Here is an 18,084-nt window from a genome sequence, read left to right as displayed (position 1 = left end):
AATTCTGGGAGTTGAAGTCCACAAGTATTAAAGTTGCCAAGGTTGGAGACCCCTGTCGTAGAAGACCACGAGAAAAGAACGAGTTAAAACGTGCATCTTCATGAGTTAAGCAGAGCCATGAAATAAAGGAAAAGGGAGATTTTAAGTTTATTGTGGAAGGAGGGACAAAAAAAATGCCCCAGGAATTCAGGGTAGATTACGTAGAGCCATGAGGTTCTTGGCCCCATAAATGAGTTTTTTGACCCATAATAAGCTCAAGCTTGATTTAATAGGTCACATTTCACTGCCTTTATGGACACCCTTACATCATCTTTGCAGGGTAATTATCTTTACACACATCGGATGTGGCAATGTAATTGACTCTTGCTTTTGTGCAGTTATAGGTTAATGAACCAAACTGACGGAGAGGTATTATTATTATTATTATTTTTGCTTTCTTCCTTTTTTTCCAGACAACAAAAATAAAACGGTTATCACTTGTGGCTTTGGGTTTTTCTCAGATAGAAGCTCAGGGGTCTGTGGGGGGCTTCAGGGGGTGGGATCCTTCTGTAAATGCAGGCCACTAATTAGTAACTTGCCTATTTTACACCTTGGGTAGCTTCAGGGAGCTGCAATAAACAACCGTTTGCAGTGAACTCTCAAAGCACCTTGAGTTTGGAAGATGGAACTCCATCTGTCCATGGATGGATGCCAGCAACCATAATTCTTCTGATCTCAGGCCAAGTAGCTGAGGCACATAGGAAGATGCAGGACAGGTCAAAACTGGGTCGATGGCACAAAGTTAAGATGTTAAATTCTGAGGTCCAAAATTGCTGGATGGGTTTCAGCTGGAAAACAAATGGGGAAGAAGCTACATGTTCCTATCTCTGCAGAATGCCTGCCTCCCTCACACCTGAGACCCCGTCAGTCTGAAAAAATATATATATATGGTGAGACCCAAGAAAGAGTGCAGAGAAGAGCAACGAAGATGATTAGGGGACTGGAGCAGTGTGAAATGTAAAATTCGTTACTACCGGTTCTGTGGGCGTGGCTTAGTGGCGGTGGTGGAGTAATGTGACTGGGTGGGCGTGGCCAACTTTTTTTTTTTTTACTTTTTTAAAGCATTTTTTTTACAAACTATTCGGGCGAATAGGTTGTAAAAAATGCTTTTAAAAGGTTAAAAGAAGGCTCTGACAATCACAGCTGTGCCTCGCGACCTTCAGAGCCTTTTTTTTTTTTACCTTTTTAAAGCAGGAAGTAACGACACTCAGGCGGATGGGCGGAACCTCGCACTGCCATCGCTACCGGTTCTCCGAACCACCTGCCACAATCGCTACCGGATTGCCCGATCCGGTCTGAACCGGGAGCATTTCACCCCTGGACTGGAGGCTAAAACATATGAAGAACGGTTGCAGGAATTGCGTATGTCTAGTTCAGGGGTCGGCTGACCCCTAAACACTCAAAGAGCCATTTGGACCCGTTTCCCGCAGAAAAGAAAACACCGGGAGCCACAAAACCCTTCCTGTGCCTGACTATTTCTTGAACAGCCACAAAACAAGCATATGTAGTTGGATTAAACGTTCTGTTTTCTTCTGAAACTTTTTTTTACTTGGATTTATCCATGGTTGGCCTACTGGGGGTTGAAAAGCTCAATAAATCGCGTGCCAGCAGGTGTCACACATTGGCGGTTGTGACGCATATTTTGAGTGACAGGGAGCCGCAGCAGAGGGGTGAAAGAGCCACAATGCGGCTCCAGAGCCGCAGGTTGCTGACCTCTGAACTAGTTTAATGAAAAGAAGGACTAGGGGTGACATGATAGCAGTCTTCCAATATTTGAGGGGCTGCCACAAAGAAGAAGGAGTCCACCTATTCTCCAAAGCACCAGAAGGCAGGATAAGAAGCAATGGGTGGAAACTAATCAAGGAGAGAAGCAACTTAGAACTAAGGAGAAATTTCCTGACAGTTAGAACAATTCATCAGTGGAACAACTTGCCTCCTGAAGTTGGGAATGCTCCAACACTGGAAGTTTTTAAGAAGTGATTGATCCACTATTTATCTGAAATGGTATAGAGTTTCCTACTTGAGTAAGGGGTTGGACTAGAAGACCTCTAAGGTCCCTTCCAACTCTGTTATTCTCTTGTTATTATTCTGTTATTCTGCTATCTATTGATCATGCTCAGTACTGTTACTTTTTTTTTTTTGCACTGATGTATAACATTTCTAGCTGCTTTTACTGCTGTATTGATGAGCTTTTAAAAAATCTTGGTGTTTCCTTTAACTTTGGAGTTCTTTTACGATCAAAGACCAGAAAAGTAAAAAAGGATGCTTTGGACAGCTCCAGGATCCAGGGGAAAAAAAAAATGCAGGGACTCCTTAGAGTTGCGCACTAGTGTTTATGCTCTTTTTGTGAGATTTGCAGGGATCTCCGATTTTTAACTGGAGGAATCCACGGAGATATTAGCTTAAGAACCGAATATGGATTGCTATTTCAACCCGTATTGGACCAAGGTTTTAATATTTCCGTGATACACAGGACTTCCTTTGCATCTAAGTTTCAGGATATTTCTACATTGTCTGTAGAATTTCCGCACTATTTTGAAGTCCTATTTCTATTAAACATTTTTTAAAAAACTAGTTTAGTATAAGGAACATGTTTAGCGTAAAATTTATTAGTGACGTGCCCTTTAATTTAGCTTGTCTAATTGATGCTAATATGGTTGGATTGCAATAAATTATACTTTTAATATAGCTGTGCATGGGTCAAGAAATCCATTCCAACAGGTTAGGTAATTTTTTCCAGTGTTTCCAATATTGCAATCAGTTTCCAAAATAATAGTTTTCTTAGATATTCCTGTCAGGGAGAAAAGTGCCCCTCCACCCCGCTCCAGTCCATCTGCGATCATTTCCGAGGCGTTCAAGAATTCATCTTTCATCTTATCTATCTTTGAAAGGAAGACAAAGGTTAGGGAATTAATGTTTTCAGTCTTAAATAAAGTGGAATCATTAAAAGTGACCCTAACTCCAGGGTGCAATCTACGTTTATCACATGGGAAGATGTAATGAAAATGAATATATATATATATATATATGCCCCATCTCATTCTCTCTCAACTTTATCTTAACTTCTGGCCTGTTGGAATGAGTTTGGTTCCAATGGTTAGCCCAGAAAATAACTGATTTGGTTGCAAGAGAAAGTAAAGACACATTTCAGTACAAGCAACTGTTTTAAAAAGTCACCTCTAATGACTGTTATTTCGCAAGTGATGATTTAACATGAGATTGGTTGGTTGGTTGGTTGATTGGTTTGGTTGGTTAGATTGGGTTGGGTTGGGTTGGGTTGGTCAATTGGTTGGTTTGTTGGTTAGTTGGTGGGTTAATTGGTTGGTTGACTCATTGGTTGGACTGTACTATCTAAATTGGATCTTGTTTTAATTTTTAGACTGAAAATAACACGGTGTCGGTATTAGCATAGTTCCTAAAACATTGGTACCATACTTTTTTTTCTCTAAATACTGTATGTTTGTGACTTAGTGTGATGTTAATTTCTGGTGGTTCCTGGATTCGGTTCCACAACTACCTACCCTGTAACTGCTTCTTTATTTATCATCTGGGGTCTGCTAACTCAGCCAATCAAGGATCATGCCATCCTGTGTCCCCAATCAAAGATCGTGTAAAGTTCTCAGATCCCATGATTGAGGTAAAATTGAGGTTGAAACATCCCCAGATTTGTGGAAATAGTGGAAATCAAATAAATGCTTAACAGAATAACAGAGTTGGCAGGGTCTTCTTGGAGGTCTTCTATCCAACCCTTGCTCAATCAGGAGACCCTATACATTCGAGACATACTCTTTTTAAAAGACAGGCTCTTTTTAAAAGCCTCCAGTGATGCAGCATCCATAACTTCTGGAGGCAAGTTGTTCCACTGATTAATTGTTCTCACTGTCAGGAAATTTCTCCTTAGTTCTTGTTGTGGCCCGTTGGCAGTCAGCAGAGCTGGCAACAGAGTTGGACAGTGAGGAGGTTGGGGAGGAACTTGGGCCAGTCCTGGGGGCTGGGGAAAGCTCAGACGAGGGCTCTGCGTCAGAGGCAGAGAGGGAGTTAGACAGCAGTGAGGCAGAGGAACAGCTGGAGCCTGTTCCCACTGTGCACATGAGCAGAGCTGCCAGAAGACAAGAACAACTAAGAAAGCAGGGTCGACTTGGGAGTAAAGCCACAACTTGGAGGTGATTGGCCCCTCCCATAGGAAAAAAAAGAGGAGCAAACAGGGAGTGGGTTTTTGCAGGAAACAATTTGTTCGTTCTGTGACTCTGAGAGACTCTGTGCCAAGTTTTGCCTTACACTGAAAAGTAGTTACATGGCAGCTTGCCAAGCGAGATAAGGTCTGTGTTGATAAATATTCCTTTGAAAGACTGTTTGGACAGGCCTTGCTGACTGTGAATGAAAGGAATTCACAGTCGTGTAAGTAAAAGAGGTTTTGCTGAGACCAAGACTCTGCTTCCTGCTTTTAAAGGAAGTCTAGGTCAGAACAGTTCTAGGTTGTTTCTCTCCTTGATGAGTTTCCATCTGTTTCTTCTTCTCCTGCCCTCAGGTGCTTTGGAGAATATCTTGGCCCCCTCTTCTTTGTGGCAGCCCCTCAAAAAGCTCTGTCATGTAGCAACCTGGAATCAGAAGGACAAGAAGCTTTCCTTAAATATGAATAAAGGAAAAGGGATAAAATAGATGTCGCAAAGAAAATTCTTCAGTATTGTGGCAATTAAGAACAATAGTGTTTGGCAGGGATAATTTTGTCCTTTTGACTACGCTGATAAAGTGTGTTTGCACATGAAGTGTTTGGCCTCTCAACTTGGAGAAGGAGATAAAGCCCCACATGGCAGATTCTCTAAATCTTCGCCCCGAGGCATGTTTGGCTCTTGACAATAGAGAAGGCAGCTAGAGAGAGAGAGAGAGAGAGACGAAGGGAGGGTGTCAGAATCTGCCAATAGTGTGTATGTATTCCAAATCAGGCATATTTGGAATAAAATGTATGCAAAATGGTGTGGAAATGAGAGCCAACTGAGAAGCATTCCAGTAACATCTTGATACTTTCACCAGGAGAGAGAGAGAGAGAGAGAGAGAGAGAGAGAGAGAGAGAGAGAGAGAGAGAAAGGGAGAGAAGTAAAGAGAGGAAAAGAGAGAGAAAGAAAAAAAGCGAGAAAGAGATAGGAGGGGAGAAACAGAGACAGAAATAAAGGAAAAGGCGAGGGGGAAATAGAGAGAAAGAAACAGGGTGAGAAAGAGCAAGAGCAAGAGAGTGAGAGATGAGAGAAAAAGAAAAAGAAAGAAAGAGAGACGTGAAAGAGAGAAAAAGAGTGAGGGAGAAATGGAGAGAAGAGAGAAAAAGAAAATAAGAGCGAGAAAGAAAGGAGGAAAGAAAAAAGAGACGAAGAAAGGAAAAGCAAGGGAGAAATAGAGAGAAAGAATGAGAGCGACAGAAAAAGAGTGAGAGAGAAGGAAAGAGAGACAAAGAGAGTGAGAGAGAAAGAGTGAGAAAGGGAGAGAGAGAGAGAGAGAGAGAGACCAAGAGAGAGAGAAAAAGAATGAGGGAGAAATAAGGAAAAGGAATGACAGTGAGAAAGAAAGAGTGGGAGAGAAAGAGAGAAGGAAAGAGAGAGAAAAAGTGTGTGTGTGTGTGAGAAAGAGAGAGAAAGAGAGGGGGGAGAGAGAGACTAGTAGACTGATCGCATTATCTAACTTTGATGAGTAACTTTCATCCTTCAGACAAAAATATCTAAGCTCTTGTAAGTGCTGTAAGTAGGATCAAGAAGTTCATTATTGATTTCAGTTTGTTTCTCTTTTCAAGTTCACGGTGGTAAAAATCTATTCAGGGCACTTTCTTTTTTTATTCCTTCACATCACACGTTCCATTCAAGTCGGGCTTATTCTCCGCCACCCACCCCAAGCTGCGCTTGACAAAGGGCTCTCCCAAGGCTCCAACTGGGTGTCCCCGGGGTCTCAACGGCCCTGCTTCTCTTTGTTCTTCATTGCAAGCGGATTCCTCCCAGGTGGGATAAGAAGGAAGGAAGGAAGGAAGGAAGGAAGGAAGGAAGGAAGGAAGGAAGGGGGAGGGAATAGGAAGGGAGGAAGGAGGGAGGGAGGAAGGAAGGAAGGAAGATAAAGGGGAAGAGTAGAGGGAGGAGGAAGGAGAGGAAGGAAGGAAGGTAAAGGGGGAGGGAATAGGGAGGAAGGAAGGAAGGAAGGAAGGAAGGAAGGAAGGAAGGAAGGAAGGAAGGACTTCTTTCTCTCTCTTCATCTTTCTCTTCTTTCTCTCTCTCTCTTCTTTCTCTCTCTTCTTTCTTTCTCTCTCTCTCTCTTCTTTCTCTCTTTCTCTTCTTTCTTTCTATCTCTCCCTCTTCTTTCTTTCTCTCTCCTTTCTTTCTTTCTCTTTCTTCTTTCTTTCTCTCTACTTTCTTTCTCTCTCTCTCTTCTTTTTTTCTCTCTGTCTCTCTTCTTTCTCTCTCTTTCTTCTTTTCTTTCTCCCTCTTCTTTGTTTCTTTCGTTCTGTCTCTTTCTTCTTTCTTTCTCTCTTCTTTCTTTCTCTCTCTCTTCTTTCTCTCCCTCCCTCCCTCCCTCTTCTTTCTTTCTTTCTTTCTTTCTTTCTTTTTCAACAACCCCTCATCCACAAGTCTTTGGTGAATTAACCCACCCGTGCAAGCATACACGCGTACACGCACACACACACACACACAGAGAGAGAGAGAGAGAGAGAGAGAGAGAGGAATCTATTTGTATTTTTCACTAGGCTCCAAAATGAAAGTCACTCCGTGGAAGCAAGAGAGAGCCACGGCCCCCTTTTCTTTCTGGCTGCCATTCGCTTCGACTGGACCTTCTTTCTCTGTGATGCTTGGCTGGTCATATTTGGAAATCTCATCCAGACTGGTCACGTTTCTCATCACATCTGAGAGTTGCTGTGCTCTGCATGGCAATTAGGCGTTTCTTTGTTTCATCTCCCGGCTGTTTGCCGAAGCTTCCTGCAGCAGATTCAAAGGCTACGGCCGATTGCTGCAGTGCTTGGCAAAAAAAAAAAAAGGGGGGGAGCTGGCTCCTTTTCCAGACCACCCGAAAAAAATTCGGTGATTACCTAGGAAAACGGAGCTGGAAGGAATTCTTGTTTGCAGCTCTAGCTTTTGAATGGGCTCTTCGGGTACCATTTTCTTCGGAAGGACTGGGGGATGCTGCCCGCATTGAACGAAATAAACGAGTTGGGTCCTATCAACGCAAAGTCCATGATGTAGACCACAGTCAACATTTGGGTAGATGTTTGATTGGTTTGTTCGACAATGACTAGGTTTACAAATAACTCCAGGTGGTGAGCGTATCCAATGCACTTTCCTCCTTCCATTTCCCCCAAAACAACAAGAACCCTGATGAGGCAGGTTGAGCTGAGAGGGAAGGACTGTCCCAAAGTCACCTAGTTGGCTTTCCTGCCTCCTGGTGATTGGCCTAAAGTAACCCAACCAGCTTTCATGTCTAAGGCGGGACTAGAACTCCCAGTCTCCTGGTGGTTGGCCCAAATTCACCCAGACTGCTTTCATGCCTAAGGCAGGACTAGAACTCACCAACTCCTGGTGCTTGGGCCAAAGTCACCTAGCATCTTTCACATCTAAGGCAGGACTAGAACTCCCACTCTCCTAGTGATTGGGCCAAAGTCACCCCGTCATCTTTCATGCCTAAGGCAAGACTAGAGTTTACCATCTCCAGGTGATTGGCCCAAAAGTCATTCAGCTGGCTTTCGCTCCCAAGATGGAACTAGAATTCACAATCTCCCACTTTCTACCCTGGTGAATTAACCACTGTACCAAACTGGCTTTCACGTATTCACCTGTTGGATAGATGTCTCCTGTTGGATAGATGAAAGAAACGAATCCACAGGCAAACAGGATGTATGAAAGAAAGCAAAATTCTTCCTATTTTATCAACCTCTGTGGAGATTGCAGAAAATGGAAGAGAAATGTTTAACTCTTCAAATATGAGGAAGTCAAGACACACCTCTCTTTAAATTAATATTAAAGTATCAGTGCGTAATTGATTGTCCACCATTGCCAATTTTTGAGGTGCAGGATTCAGGGTTCCAGAGGATGATAAATCTAATCAGATTCAAAAGTCATATAAAAAAAAAGATATTTAATTCATTTTCTTCCTCCATCATCTGAAAAAGCTCCATGAGCAGATTTGGGCGTGTTGTACAGATATCCACACACCAATGAGGGTGTGTTCATCTTCAATCAAAAAGTGGCCACCTAAAAATCGACAGGAACGAAGAGCTAAGAAAAATGCTTAGTGAACAAGGGTTTAGATCTAAGAATAAGAAAATGAAGCTTCAAACATGACTTTTCCTTTAAACCTTTATAACAAAAATATTGTCTCTTTTGCCTCTTGGTTGACCTTCAATTCAGCGGTTGGGTGAGCCCAACTTTTGAAATGATGGGATTTAGTGCTTTGCTGGAACGGCTTGCTGTGACAAAGTTTGTACATGCCAAGTTCACCTACTGGGGCATCTCATGACAGACAATCAACCATTTGATCCTTTCTTGTAGCTGAGATGATGATTCAGCTTCTGCCGAGATAACGCACCTCTTTTCCTCATTAATTACATTCCATCTTTCCTAGCAACTATCTCCTAGCACCTGTTGCTAATATTTCTTCTTTCCAACATTCCATATCCCTTGGACCAGTCCTGACTAATGGTCCTCCATCACTCTGTATCCTGCCAATAACCATCTAACAAAATTTTAGATTAGGAGGGGAAGTGATTGTGAACAGCAATATGGAGGTTACCTTGAAGTAGTTATGGTGTCCTGGAGGTGTATGCCTTTTATACATGTATATGGAGAGACTGCAAATTGGGGTGAAATCCAGGTTCTGGAGAGCCAGCAGCAGAAATTTTGAGTAGTTTGGAGAACCGGCAAATACCACTTCTGGCTGGCCTCAGCTTTTGCAATATCCTTCCCCCAGGAGTGGGAAGGGAATGGGGATTTTGCAGTATCCTTTCCCTGCCATGCCCTCCAAGCCACACCCATCAAGCCACATCACGCCCACCAAGCCACACCCGCAGAACCGGTAGTAAAAAAAAATGGATTTCACCACTGGGCCAAGGGCATCTTCTAAGAAGCATGGCTGAGATTGAAGGTACTTGGGACATCTTCATGCACCCAGTTACAGCTTCTTGCTAAGTAACACTTTCAGTAATCGTTGCTTTGGTCTTGTGATTAGCTGAACAAAGGATCTTGCTTAAATTGAATGAATTTAAACAATGAATTAAGTAATGAAATGTAAACAGGTTCTCTGGGGTAACAAATGTGCTTCTCCATTTCTTTATTAGATAGACAGAAAGAGAGAGATGAAAGAAAGAGAGAGAGAGATGATAGATAGATAAGATAGATAGATAGATAGATAGATAGATAGATAGATAGATAGATAGATAGATAGATAGATAATTAGTCAATGATCTTAGGAGAAATAGCTTGTTCCTGTTCATAACAAATGAACTACCCGAGAGAGCGAAATGACTGGCCCGAAGTCACCCAACCAGCTTTCATGCCCTAGGCTAGACTAGAACTCACCATCTCCTGATAACTGGCCCCAAATAACTAGGCTGGCTTTCATGCCTAAATTGGGACTAGAATACACAGTTTCCTGGTGATTGGCCCACAATCACTCAGCCGAGTTTTGTACCTAAAACAGAACTAAAACTCACTGTCTCCTGGTGATTGGCTCAGGTTCTTCCAACTAGCTTTCATGCCTAATGTGGGACTAGAACTCATCATCTCCCACTTTCTAGCCTGGTGTCTTAACCACTAGACCAAGCTGGCTCTTTTGTGACCCTAGAGCCTTGATGGCGCAGTGGTTAGAGTGCAGTACTGCAGGCTGCTTCTGCTGACTGCCGGCTGCCTGCAATTTGGCAGTTCAAATCCCACCAGGCTCAATGTTGACTCAGCCTTCCATCCTTCCAAGATGGGTAAAATGAGGACCCTGATTGTTGGGGGCAATAGGTTGACTCTGTAAACTGCTTAGAGAGAGCTGTAAAGCACTGTGAACCGGTATATACTTCTTAAGTGCTATTGCTATTGTTATCTGCAAGGTCCATTAACTGATGCTGCTCCCGTGCTGTGTCTCTCTTAAGAAACCATGCCTGGTTCATATCAGCCAGCATGAATGAACATTGAACCATCTCCAAGGACATCTATCTATTCACAATTTCCCTCCAAGATTCTTGGCCTCTAGATATAACCATGCTTCTTGTTGTCAGTTCTTGATGGGGTCCAACGACAGGTCAACATCAAGAAAAGGATGAGTAGTAAGGGAAAGAAAATGAATGGGTGCCATCTTCTGCTGATCTCTCTGACAATAATGGATGTTTATGGTCAGCATTTGAAGTGTTAATACCACTTTACAATGCCTTGGTAAGGCCACACTTGGAATACTGCATTCAGTTTTGGTCACCACAATGTAAAAAAGATGTGGAGACTCTAGAAAGAGTGCAGAGAAGAGCAACAAAGAGGATTAGGGGACTGGAGGCTAAAACATATGAAGAACGGTTGCAGGAACTGGGTATGTCTAGTTTGATGAAAAGAAGGACTAGGGGAGACATGATTGCTGTGTTCCAATATCTCAGGGGCTGCCCCAAAGAAGAGGGAGTCAAGCTATTCTACAAAGCACCTGAGGGCAGGACAAGAAGCAATGGGTGGAAACTAATCAAGGAGAGAAGCAACCTAGAACTAAGGAGAAATTTCCTGATAATTAGAACAATTAATCAGTGGAACAACTTGTCTCCAGAAGTTGTGAATGTTCCAACACTGGAAGTTTTTAAGAAGAGGTTGGATCACCATTTGTCTGAAGTGATGTAGGGTTTCCTGCCTAAGCAGGGGGTTGGACTAGAAGACCTCTAAGGTCCCATCCAATTCTGTTATTCTATTCTATTTAGAGGAAGCGCTAGTTAATTTGTTCAAAGAAATTCAGTCTTCAACCTTCTGCCCCTGGGAAGCCGAAAATACCTAAGCAGGAAATAAGAAAGGAAGTGAAACTATGAATGATAATTTTGGTGACCGTCTGGTGGAATGGATTAATGTGCGGTAAAACACCTCTGGGGGCACCGGGCAGACTTCTTGTAGGATAAAAAGCTGCCAGCGTTGACAGATGAAAAAGGTCATCAGTGAAGCAGTGTCAGGTGGTGTTAGCCCTATCTTTAAAAAATAATAATAATAAAATCTGAATTAATTGGGGGGTGGGAAGGAGAAAGGAGAAAATGTTCCTGCATGGGTTCAGAGGTAAGCAGACTTAAATGCCTTCTTAAAAAAAGCTAAGATGATCAGAATCTAAATTCTGCACAACCCAACAGTTGGAAAGGTTTCTAATAAGTTTTTCTGGGCTTAGATTTGTCACAGTTGTGTGGAAGCAAGAGGAGGAGGAGGAGTGAGGGAGGAGAAGAAGAAGAAGAGGAGGAAGGAGGAGGAAGGAGGAGGAGGAAGAGGAAGAGGAGGAGGAGCAAAAAGGAGAAGGACAAGGAGAGGAGGAGGAGGGGGAAGAAGAAGGAGGAGGAGGAGGAGGAGGAGGAGGAGGAAGAAGAAGAAGAAGAAGAGGAAGAGGAAGAGGAAGAGGAAGAGGAAGAAGAAGAAGAAGAAGAAGAAGAAGAAGAAGAAGAAGAAGAAGAAGAAGAAGAAGAAGAAGAAGAAGAAGAGGATCTATCTATCAATTGATCTATTTGTTAAAGAATGATCACCAAAAAAAAATTTCACGCTACAAATGAATTTGATATTCTCCCCTTCTTCCACATCCATTTCTGCTCCAGAGTGGATGTTCATATGTCTCAGAAAATTGATTAACAGAGCAATAAAACATTGTCTCCTCTACAAGATGCCACAAGAGGAGGTGATCACGCTTGACTTAGGTATAAGGTTTTGCATGGATCAATTAAGCATATCTTTCTCTTTTTTCTGGAGTGCCCAATGTCCTTTGGTGCTCTTTGATAATATTAGCAGCATTTGGAAGGTATGGAAAAAAGGAGTCAGCACAAATGCTTCCTGCGTTCTGCTCCTCCTTTATGTCCAAAAAAACAAGTCCACCATTTTGTAAACAAGGAAGAAGTAAGATATGGAAATGAAAGACGATTAATTCACGGTCAACATTTCTCTCCAATCATACCAACTACTCATTTGTTGGCTGTTGTTTTAAGGAAGAACCAAGGAGCCATTTTGGAAGGATCCTGAATATTAAGCGTTAATAACGACACCGCTATGTTGGATTTTTGGACCTCTCAGATTGACATTACGTGATGGGCAACCCACTCACTCAAAAAAAAATAAATAGAAAAGGTATCTTGTCTTTCTTTGTAAATCCCAGCTGAATCAACAGCTATCCATTTTTAAGAGTTCTAATAACAGTCTTTCTAATGTGAGTGGGGTGTATTATTTCAGTAACAAATGACAAAAAGGCAGGGGTGGGCTTCAAAAATTTTAGCAAGGGGTTCTCTGCCCCGTTGCTAGGTGGGCGTGGCCATGGTGGGCGTGGCCTAGTCAGCCTCCTGACAGGGAGGGGGGCTTTTTGCCCTACCGAGACTCCGGAGGCTTTCCTCAAGCCTCCGGGAGGGCGAAAACAGCCTCCCCAGGCTCCAGAGGCCCTCTAGAGGCCGGAAACATTTGCGGCCTTCCTGAACTTCCAGGAGATCTGTTTTTTGCCCTCCCCGAACCTCCGTGCACACCCTGCACTTACCTGCATCCAAAATGGGCCACGTGGGGACTCTTGGCAGGGGAGGGGAGGGGTGGGCGGGGTCAGCCAGGAGTGGGATTTGGGGGGTTCTCCGAACTGCACAGAATCTTAGCTAGAGGTTCTCCCGAACCCGTTGCGAACCCCCAGCAGCCCACTCCTGGGTATATTACTTCAGTAACAAATGACAAAAAGGCCTAGATTTTATCGCCATGAATTCTAAAGTAAAACTAGAAAAAAAAACAACCACCTCCATTGACCTACTGTACGCATTTCTCCGAGCGGCAAAGGAAACCCTCGTAAAAGCTATCAAGAAACATTTCACAACAGTCAAATTAATTGGTTTTCTTTCTTTTCTTTCTTTCTTTTTTACTGTATTTGAATGAAGTGATTGTCAAATAAAGCATACCCTGACAGTTAATAGTGTCATTTAGAGGCATAGAATTATTGGCTTGTTATTGGATGAAAACAAAAAAGCAAACACTTTGCATTAAGAAGTTTTAATGTGTTTAAAATCCTCATTAGGGATTTACGAACGCAACTCGCTCAGCAGAACGACTCATTAATAAGAAACTGAGCCGTTTCGGTCTTCCACCGGCAATTTCAGAGGTTGGGTGTGTTTTGTTTTGTTTTGGTTGTCTATGCCTGAATGCTTATGAGGCTGTCTCTCTGTCTGTCTCTCTGTCTGTCTGCCTGTCTGGGTCTGTGCGTGCACCTGCTTTGATTTTCTTTTCTTTTTTTTTTAAATAATAATCTTTATTTACATTTTCGGTTAAAAAGAAAAGACAACACAACGTAAAATGACACACAAAGAACAATACAACAATAAACAAGCATACTTCTATGTAGTCTATGTCTGCGCGCTTTTCGCCGTGCCATCAAAACATTTCTTTTTCAGCAGGCCGGCCTGGCCTAACCTCTCTTTTAAACTTTTAAAAAAATTTAAATTTTAAATTTGTCTTAAGAATTTGGGGTGTTTTAAATTTCGTTTTTCGGGCCAAATTATTTAATTGTATTTTAATGCTTTTTAACATTTGTATTATATGTGTTTTATCTGGCTGTTCACCGCCCTGAGTCCTTCGGGAGTAGGGCGGTATACAAATTAAAATAATAATAATAATAATAATAATAATAATAATAATAATAATAATAATAATAATAATAATAATAATAATAATAATAGTACCTTAATAAACAAATATTCGGTACTATAACTCTATATTATAATCCGGAGAAGACAGAACATCTTATATACCTTAATACATCAATTAGGTCTATCCGACCTCACTTATCTTATATAGTATAAGTTTCTCAATAGATACCATTCCTCATCTAATGTGGGTTATAGTTTCCTCTTTTCTAACCATTTATAAAAAATTTCCCAAGCTAAACCTACTTGTGTTTGCTCTCTATCCTTTAATTTTTTAGTTAGCATATCTGCTTCCGCACATTCTAAAAAATTTTTTTATAATAACCTCCTCTGTTGGGATATTTTGATTTTTCCAAAGTTGAGCGTACGTCACCTGCTTTGATTTTCCATGCTGCTGTCATTAAAGTTTTCGTTTTAACTTGGACCACACGCTGTCAGAGTTAGCCTTTCATTGCTGCGATTTCAAAATCAACGGGAGAGACAGTTATGTCAGAATCTGTGTTGGTCCTCTTTGCCTTTTTTTTTTTCTTTTTTGCAATTAAGGAGTCTGGGGTGAAAAAACACCACAGATATAAAGAGTTTCAAATCTTGGAAGGTCAGAAATCTCAGCTTTGAACAGATCTGCCGCAGAGGTAGGTTTCACTTACCTTTGCTACCGGTTCGCTCGCGCAGAGCGTATTTGATGACGTCCAGTGGGCGGAGCTTCCCGCTGCCGTCACTACCGATTCGCCCGAACTGGGGCAAACTGGTAGCAACCGACCACTGATCTGCTGGCAACTTTCAACAAGTAAAGTTAAAGTGGTTCAAGGGGTCGTTGTAAAAATTCAGGGCTTGTGTCCATTGGTATCCCCATATCAAAACAACTTACCTTATGTGCGGCCAAAATCTGAAAATAACATTGAACACAGCACAAGGTACTTAAGCAAAATGGTACGGTTGAGATCTGCATAGGTGGGACCGATTGGGGTAGAATGTAGGGATGATACCGAAATATAATTTTATCATATTTTATCTATATCTTACATTATGGTATTTATTTCAATTTTATTTTAAATCGTACTTTATTCCAATTTTATTTTAAATCGTACTTTATTCCAATTTTATTTTAAATCTTATTTTATTCCAATTTCATTTTAAATTGTATGTTATCCAATTCCATTTTAAATTTGCTTTTATCAAATTTTAGTAATCATTTGTTTCTGGAACTTTGCACTTTGATATGGCCCAAGGGTAATCAATCAATAAAGGGGTTTGCATTTGGTGGCTTTTTAAGTTACACATTATAGCACAAAGGACTTCATTTTATTGTTTTACCCCAGCTTCCATTGATTAAATTCTAATTTGAAATGTTGGAAATTACATTGGTCCATTCACAAAAATTCCATCAATTGCCCTTTCTCCCCCAGAATCGTTTACCAAAACTTCTAAATTTCTTTCAACTATTAAAAAACAACAACAAGACCTACCAATCTTGGAAAAGGATTATGAAAAGCAGATGAGCGAAATTCCCATCTGCCAAAATTGGCCAAATTTAGTAGGTACATCTATTCTGAGTCTAAACAAGAGTTTATCAGTGGGGGGAAAGAATAGAATTGTCCCATCATAAATCTGGATTACTATCCATGTTTCAGAAACACACTTTTTAAAAGCAAATTGTCCAAGGTGTCTAACTTCTATGGATTCTTATGTTGGATTCAGTCTCTTCCCGTTTCACAAAGCCTGAAGTTTCTTTCTGACCCAAATTTGCAAATTGTGCTAAATTCTGCCCCAGTTTTTTCCAGTTGTCGTAAATCCTTGGCCAAAAAAAAAGAGACCGAAAGAAGATTCTTTGCCCAATTTATTTTTTAAAAAATAAATCTTTAAAGCTCCCACGGGTATGTCTTTAGCTATATTTGGCACAAATGTAGATGGATTTCAGACCTAACGTTCGAAAGACAGTTTTCTTTCTTTCTTAAATAGAGCTCAGAGTAAGTTTTCTGGGTCACACGTAAACTGCTTTGGGGTTCCTAGAAGGAGTGAGTGATCTATATGCTATTACTGGCCCATCGACTGGAGCAAATTAGAAGTTATTCAAGAGCCTGTTAATTCCTCTATCCCTTCTCTGTAACTTAAATTCGTCTGTACTACTCTTAAAAACCGTTTGTATGTTATATTGGCAAACTGTCAGTCCCCAAGACCCAAGAATGACATGTAGAGTTTCTTATGAGTAGTTTCCTTTATTATTCTTCACCTATAGACAGAATCGTGCCAATCTAAAGCAATTATTTGCATAACTGCATATATATTCGGAGATAAGCTAGGAAAGAACCGTTTTAACCCTGTGCCTGCTGACCAAATTTTCTAAGCTCTGTTGCCTCTTTGCCCTCAGGGAAGCAGCCTGTCAGGATTCTATCACTCCCCTCTGGCCTCTGTGGCTAATCCTGGGAGATAGCCTTGAGAGAAATACGTCTGGAATGTGTTTTTGTTTTTGGCTGCCATGCTGCTTCGCCGTTTACCCATCTCCCTGGCTTATGGCAACTCGAGAGCAGGTCAGGGATGCTTTGCAAGTTGGCATTGCCCCTCCCTCCTGGAAATCCAGACTACATTCCACCACACAAACAGAAATATTATTCAGACTGCAACTAGCTTAACAATCCTATCGGCTCATCAATGCTATTTTCTCCCCATGAATTAACAGCAGTATGGATTCTTTAGGCATGGAGATTTTCAATTGGGATTTGTTTGTTGATATATATCTGAGCAATCATATAGATGGAGCTGTCTCTAAGTACAACAAATTAATTAATAACTAAGGAAAGCTGACCTTCCCTGGGGATACAGTGAAAAGTAATGCTTTGTTGTTTTACCATTTAAAAAGGTGACATGTAACCTGTTGATATTGACTGTCTTTTATTGGTACTATGACCGGAAAAAAATCCATTTTAGACTGACTACATGTATCCTTCTCCCTCTTTTAGGTTAGCCTTCCCAATGACTCCAACTGTGTGGAAGAGATATTACGGGTAAGTTGAATTCCTTTTTGTCAATTATATCATAGAATCTCGATAGTAGGTTAAGTAGCATTTAGCTTAGAACTGTAATGATATATATAGTCAAATCTCTGTTTATCTGGGAGACTTATGAAGTTATTTCAAGCTGAGAATCCTATTTTAGCTGGAGTTAAGAGTGTGTATTGAACTCTGTGGAAGCATAGAAAAAAATAGAATCAATTCCATCCATTAGTAAAGCAAACTCATGCTTTAAGAGGTGAACTTTCAACAGCCAAAATAGTAACATCCATAACTCCTACAGAAATATCAAGAAGTTGGGTGAAACCAAGCATTTGCAGTACCGCAACACAAAAATGTTAAGGGTTACAATTTGTATTCCTCATTCAAAAGCCACTTCAACTGAGTAACATCAAACTAAAAATGGAGGTTGAAAGAAGGGGCCCAGAAAGTATTCTGAAGAAGGTCCTTCTTGGTGGATCAAAAGCATCCCATATTTGACGTAGCTTTCCATCCTAGAATGCATCTATTCTATTACAATAAAGTTGCATCAGTCAGGTTAATCTTATCCATACATTCTTGCATAGTCCTTCCTCAAGGCCATACAGTGTTTTCCTACAGAGATTTCTACCAAAATCAAATCTCTTTTGGGTCACCATTGAACTTGGTGAATGTTCAATGTTGGAAGTCTGTGTGGTTTCTTCAGATGATAAAATGCTGTTGGGGTTCACCATGTGAGGACCAGCAGCAAGCAGACCTTCTCCTTTAGAGGTTGCCATGATGTCTTCATGAAGACACAACAACACTTGTTTGAAGCAGGACACAACACTTGTTTGAAGCAGGAAGTCTTCGTCTATACTCAAGTTTTCCCCCAGAGCTTAAACCTTGATCTTTGTGAATTCGAGCTTTGTATGCATGGAGTTTTAGACTAATAGAATAATCCAGTCAATTGTTGTGGCCCGCCAGCAGCCAGTGGAGCTGGTGGCAGACTCAGACAGTGAGGAGGTTGGGGAGGAACATGGGCCAGTCCTGGAGTCTGGGGAAAGCTCTGATGAGGGCTCTGCAGAGAGGATGCCAGGGCCAACTGACAGTTATCCGGTGCCTTCAGAGTCAGAGGTCAATGGGGCAGAAGAACAGCTGGGGCCTGTTCCCGATGTGCGCATGCACAGAGCTGCCAGGAGAAGGGAACAGCTAAGGAACAAGGGCCAACTCAGGAGTAAAGGCACAGGT

The 18,084-nt window shown here is 41.5% G+C and overlaps 1 protein-coding gene across 1 annotated transcript in view; it reads left to right on the top strand.

Annotated features, from left to right (window-relative positions):
* AFF2 (ALF transcription elongation factor 2) overlaps positions 1–18,084 on the top strand; it is a 287,858-nt gene that overhangs the window by 154,155 nt on the left and 115,619 nt on the right. The window contains exon 4 of the mRNA XM_034438607.3: positions 16,825–16,869. Coding sequence (XP_034294498.2) covers positions 16,825–16,869 — 45 coding nt within the window. The remainder of the gene's footprint in view (positions 1–16,824; positions 16,870–18,084) is intronic.

This window comes from Pantherophis guttatus, chromosome 12 (assembly GCF_059756535.1).
Source record: "Pantherophis guttatus breed Tessera chromosome 12, ASM5975653v1, whole genome shotgun sequence".
In the NCBI taxonomy this organism is placed as follows: Eukaryota; Metazoa; Chordata; class Lepidosauria; order Squamata; family Colubridae; genus Pantherophis; species Pantherophis guttatus.
Note: the sequence above shows the minus strand (reverse complement) of the source record. Positions and strands in the feature narration are given on the sequence as shown.